The sequence below is a fragment of the Dendrobium catenatum genome, unplaced genomic scaffold (assembly GCF_001605985.2).
Source record: "Dendrobium catenatum unplaced genomic scaffold, ASM160598v2 fragScaff_scaffold_489, whole genome shotgun sequence".
NCBI classification, from domain to species: Eukaryota; Viridiplantae; Streptophyta; class Magnoliopsida; order Asparagales; family Orchidaceae; genus Dendrobium; species Dendrobium catenatum.
This window is the reverse complement of record NW_021318951.1, coordinates 132,763-138,759: the sequence shown is the minus strand read 5'-3', so window position 1 is coordinate 138,759 and position 5,997 is coordinate 132,763. Positions and strand designations below refer to the sequence as shown.

The window sequence follows — 5,997 nt, the reverse complement described above, 5'->3', positions numbered from 1 at the left end:
AAATTAACTGATCTCATTATAATGTGCTAATAAAATCAATTGCATATTATAAATTTTGCCCACATGAAGAGTGTAATGATGCGCTGATTTCCTATTTGGAATAATTTACATTCGTAAGTTTTTTAATTTATTTTTCCTTCCAAATAAGATTAATTAAGCAAATGAAATTTATTAGCAGTTCAATTTACATGTGTTCCAAACTATGATATATCTCATGTTTTCTATATTAAAGTTTCATTTGGGATGGCTTTCTTATTGCTTCATAAAGCAGCTTTTTAGTAAAAAATTAAAATTTTTTAACTAAAAAACTGCTTTAAGAAACAGTATGAAAGTTGTCCCAAATGAAGCTCAAGCAATAACAGCTATGAATTGAAAGAAGAACATTCTTTGTATTTTGGGTTGCATGGACTTTGATTTGGCACTCATGTAGAGGAGCTTATAAATCTTATAAAATCAACCACTCAATCTATATGAATATTTGAATAGCTTAAACATGATACTTGAAAAAAATATATTTCTAAGTCGATTTCTAAATGGGCTAAAGTAAAGTATCATCACAAAACTATTAAGCAATAGTTTAAAGGTTTCATTTGGAATGGCTTTCTTAATACTTTCTTAAAGCAGCTTTTTAGTTTTGAATTAAAAAGTTGTTTTAAGAAGTTATAAGAAAGCCGTCTCAAGCAAAGCCTAAAATTTTTGAACTAAAAAATTATTTTAAAAAACAGTAAGAAAGACATCTCAAAAGAAACCTAAGACTTCAAACAAAGCACTTATAAAAAAGGCAGTCAATAAATGTAAATTACAAGAAAGTAATAGTTTCTTCTGTCATGCTTTCTACTTCTGTTTTTCTTTTACCTGACAGAGTTATTCACCACGCCAATATAAGGCAATAAATACTACACGGTTCTTTGGGACTCACCTTATGCTTTTCTCTTTATTTAGTAATTCATAAGCAAATTAAGATTTCGCCCCATGACTATATCTCACCATCCCAAAGCTCCTCAAGGGACTTGAAACCGCCGTTGTGGTTTAAAAATTCTGTTCCTCGGCATCCTTTGTATTGTGGAAGCTGCTCTATCTTATACAAATCCTCCTCGCTTAATTTCCAATCAAATATGTCAAGGTTTTCTTTCATTCTCTCTTTGTTAAATGTCTTCACAATTATGCTCGCACCTTGCTCATATATCCATCTCAAACTTATCTACAACAAATATTAGGGACACATTAGCATGAAAAACATAAAATATTGCAAAACAGATATATTTTCATAAGCCATCATTACACTCAAATAAAAGCTTTTCATGACCATGGTAGAAGGCAATGGTTCTTGAGCCTTGCTTAACTACAATGGAAGACACTACAAATTTAACTGAGTCATGTGCACTAGTAAAATCCTCTTCTTCCATGGTAGGTTGCAAGTATAATCTTGCCCAATGAAGCAATATAAAATTTTCGCTTAAACACATTATATAGTAAAACAAAATCAAGATGTAATTGTTAATGTTGTTAGATATACTAAATCCAAAAAAGCTTCCGTTTAAGAGAAGTGATGGCCAATGTGAAAATTTCTCATGACCCTAATACAGCCTATAGCCTCCATTTATAAGCTCAAAATGCTACACTAATGGCAATACAAGCCATTCAAGAAAACTAAAGAAAGTACACATGAAAACTACCTAAATCTTGGACTAATATCCAACAGAGAGCCCAACAATGCCCACAAAAAAGGCTTAGAAGTAAAGTAGAAGAATGAATAAGGCTTCATTTGGGACGGCTTTCTTACTGCTTCTTAAAACAGCTTTCAAGTACAAAAATTAATTTTTTTTACTAGAAAGCTGCTTTAAGAAGCAGAAAGAAAGCCATCCCAAACAAAGCCTAAATTGTACCTGTGCTATGGACTTTCCTCTTGCAGCAGCTATCTCCTTTAACTCCCTGCATTCCATGACTTTTATTGTTCCCCATGGAGCTCCATTTGCTCCCAAAGGGGAGTAAGCACTTACAACTATACCCTTCTCCTTACAAAAGTTGGTTAGCTTCTTTTGTTGCCAAAGAGGATGCATTTCCACCTGCAATAGAACATATACATCAGAGATGAATCATAAACACTAACCATTAACCATTGCGAGAAGCCAACAAACCTGATTGACAGCCGGAGGAATCTTGGCTGTTGCAAGTATTTGATCTAGCTTCTTACAAGAGAAGTTACTCACTCCAATAGACTTAGCAAGGCCTAATTTCTGGCATTCTTCCATTTCCTCCCACACGGACTTCATGTCCATAGGAAGAACATCCTCAGCCAAAAATGGATACTTAACCTTACTGGGCTTTATACTAACCGGCCAGTGCACAAGATAAAGATCAACGTAATCCAATTGAAGCTCTCTATAAAATTTATGAACACGAAATGAAGAATCTTAGGTTTAGTAAAAAAGAGAGAGTATGAAGTTGAGTAAGAAATAAGAAATAAAGACAAAACATGAGAAGGATCAACTGTTAAGAAAAACTATATTATCGTTACCATGAATTTAATTACTCATAGCTGTACTTCGATAGATGTGAATGGTACACACTAGGAGAATAGCAGATCATTTTGCATCAACATGTTGATGTAGGAGTACTGGTTTTACTAAGAACTTCTCATTCAAGGAGAATATAACTCATAGCTGTACTAATATTACTAATTTTCAAATCCAAAAATGTAGAAATGAAACATCCTAATGCATGGAGAATATAAAATTACACATTCAAGACTAACTAGAAAAATTGAGCAAATCCTAATCCTTCTGGCTTCGTAGAGCACAAAGGCCAGAGGTCTAATTCAGCCTAAGATATCTTCTGCAATCATAAAGAAATCCCCAATGAATCCTCTCCTTTTGGTCTAACCAAGAACCAAAAGATTTGGGAGCATAATTTAGCCAAAGGTTTAACTAAGAAACCAAGAATCCCCTTCTTAAGTAAACCATTGAATCGTCCTCTTCTAAACTTACAAAGCACCATATAGTTAAGAAGTCTAAATTTAAAGAACATGTTGGAGAATCTTTTGCAAATTCACAACATCTGTTAAACAAGGTCATTAGTTTTATGAAAAAAAAATATTTAGTAAGAGAAAAACATCGAAGGAAGATTCATCAATGTTAAGAAGAAATTAAAACCTGAAACAATCTAAAATTTTCGGGCATTATTGTATTGATTTTGTTCTTTCTACTTCATTGTGGAAATCTCGAGTAATCTCATCCTTTTAATTTTTCGAGAAACTATTCCTTCGTGGAGTTTATTTTTTGAGTTTCCGCGTGCACATAATATGAAATTGCCAAAAAAAAATTTAAAAAGGGAGATTTACGTCATTGTTTAAAATTGCGCAATATGAGGCTCGCCTTGAGGCCCACCTCAACATAATTCTAGTGAAAAATGCGTCAAGCCTTACACCTCTAGCTTTTTTATGAGGCGCAAGCCTCAGCTTGGTTGAAACCCACCTTGAGGCATGCCTCGCCTCGCTAGCAGCGTCTCACCCTATTTGTATGTATTTTTTTATTAAAACTAACATAAATCACGCCTTCATGCACATTTGAGCGTAACAACATGTGAAGCTGGCAATGGGACCATCGGTGTGTGAAAGCTTCGAAGTTGCGACGAGATTTGGATGTCGTTTGAAATTTTAATTAGGTAGATTGTATTGTTGTTGACATTTAAAGTTTTCAATATTATGTGAGTAAATAATGAAGTTTATGTGTTAAATATGTAAATTGAAAAGTTCTTAGTGTTGTGCATGTAAATACCTCTTTAAAGAAATTTTTTTTTTAAACAGAAAAGGGATTTATTCCAAAGAATAAAAAAGGATACAGGCAAGACCAATAAGGAACCAAGCCAAAATTACAATTCAACAGCCATAAAAAAAGAGACAATAAATAGAAAAGAAAGCAAAAGCCAGCCGGGCTCAATAAAATAAGGTCACCTGAAAATTTCCCAATGTTAGAGGAAAGAGAGACAACAGAGGAATATATAAAGAAGAATAATATACTCAAATCATGTGACATGAAAGCATAACTTTAACATAATACCAATATCTCGCAATATAATTACCTGCCTGAACTGTTGATAAATTTAGTTTAGTTTATTATTCCTAAGGACTTGTCTGTTCAATAGCTCCAAGATGAAGGCGACACAAGGGAAGCTTGAAAGTCGATCATGTCATGATATGCCACAAGTACAAAATAAAAGAACAGAATACAGTTTTTAATTGAAACAAGTGTTAAAGAAACGATTCACATGGTTTCCTTCGAAATAGCGTGTGCAGAGTTCATAGAAATCAAAGGGACGGAAAGTTTAATTATACTAACCGAAGAGACTCGCGAAGGGAAGGGATAACGCTTCCGGCATAGTTATCGGTGCCCCACAGCTTGGTAGTTATAAAAAGTTCATCCCTCCTTCCGACGAGACCTTGCCGGAGGGCCTCAGCTATGGCGTTGCCAAGCGGCGACTCCGTCTGATACATGGATGCGGTATCGAAGTGGCGGTAGCCTGCGTCGATGGCTTCAAAGAAGGCCGACTGCATCGCCTCTCTAGACACCGGCGGGTAGGACACTGTACCCAAACCGACCGCCGGCATCCCCTTCTCGTCGGAGCTCAACGTCATCTCCGGGATATCTTTTGCCATTTGCTTCCTCTTCTCTCCGCCCTAAAGAAGTATTGAAATAATACAATAAACAAGTTGGATACTTGGGGTCCGCTTGTTTCATGGAAATGGCTATATAAAGTAGAACAAAACACAGAATATTGGAGTCCATAATCAATTTGTCAACTTTTAACGAAATAAATTTAACGAGAATATATAGATGAGGTTTTTGGACTTTAACATTTTTAAATTTATATAATTCTATTTTAAATAAATATTTTTTTATTGACCATTAAGAAAATTTATTTTGCATCTTGCCCTAATATTTGAAAACTTTTATAATTAAATTCAAGATCACCCGAAAGTCTACTTGAAGAAATATATATTCAAATTAAACATCTTGATGAAATAAATTAACAACATCAAAGGCGATCTTACCCAAATCCAAATAAGTTTAAATTAAACATTTATAGAATAGTTCAAACTTTTGATATATTAAGTGAATGATCAAATAGTATATGAATCTTGCATGCTTATAATCAAAATAAGCGGCTTGAAGAGATGAATCCAACAAGCTCAATACCACTTTGTTCTAAGGTCAGTAAAGCACGTAAATGTTGAATGTATAGTTTATGATTAAAATATTTGATATGGACGACTAGTTAGTGTCAAAAAATTTTTAACTAAATTTATTAAAATGTTATTATAAAAGTACTATAAATAGACCCTATTCTCCTAATTGGAGGGATTTGGACTTGAATTCATAGAGGAGCTTGAAGATATGAAGAACTATAGAGTTCTAACTGATGTTTGACGTCAACAACCATTGCCAACCACCACCATTGTTTGGCTACCATCATTTGACAATCGTTACCTAATTATCATTGTTCAATTGTTGTGCATGATTATCATTATCTGACTATCGTCGCTCAACAACTATCATCAGACTAACATCTACCAACCACCATCATTTGATTGTCATTGTCGTCTTATCAATGTCTCCTAATTAACACTATTCAATAACTGGAGCTCCGACAGTCTCCCACATTTATAGAGTTACAAATTACGTGTATTGCATACATTGTAACCACATGTTCTCCAACTAAGGGAAACAATAATTCCTTTGTAACATATTTATATAATGGATCACTTCATCTAGTCCGGAGCTTATGATTTTTTCTGTTGTATATCGATTTTCCACATACAAATTATGATATGTAATGCATTTTTTTTTTCTTTATGTGTATTGAATTTTTATGAAAGCTAAGATGTTAAACTTCATTCTCTATAGCCACATACTTTCCAATACAATGCACATCCTACCCAAATTTTTATCAGTATATATATCTTATCTAATTTTTCTACCAACTCAAAATTAATTAAAT

General features: G+C 33.7%; 1 protein-coding gene across 1 annotated transcript; it reads right to left on the bottom strand.

Moving 5' to 3' along the window:
• Nucleotides 1–744: 744 nt before the first annotated feature.
• LOC110109549 (non-functional NADPH-dependent codeinone reductase 2) lies at nt 745–4,726 on the bottom strand. Its single transcript, XM_020840659.2, has 4 exons — nt 4,338–4,726; nt 2,139–2,382; nt 1,887–2,066; nt 745–1,201 (listed from the first exon to the last, which is right to left on the bottom strand). The coding sequence occupies exons 1-4, from the start codon at nt 4,652–4,654 to the stop codon at nt 977–979; spliced, it is 966 nt and encodes a 321-aa protein (XP_020696318.2). The 5' UTR covers nt 4,655–4,726; the 3' UTR covers nt 745–976.
• Between the last annotated feature and the right edge of the window lie 1,271 nt (nt 4,727–5,997).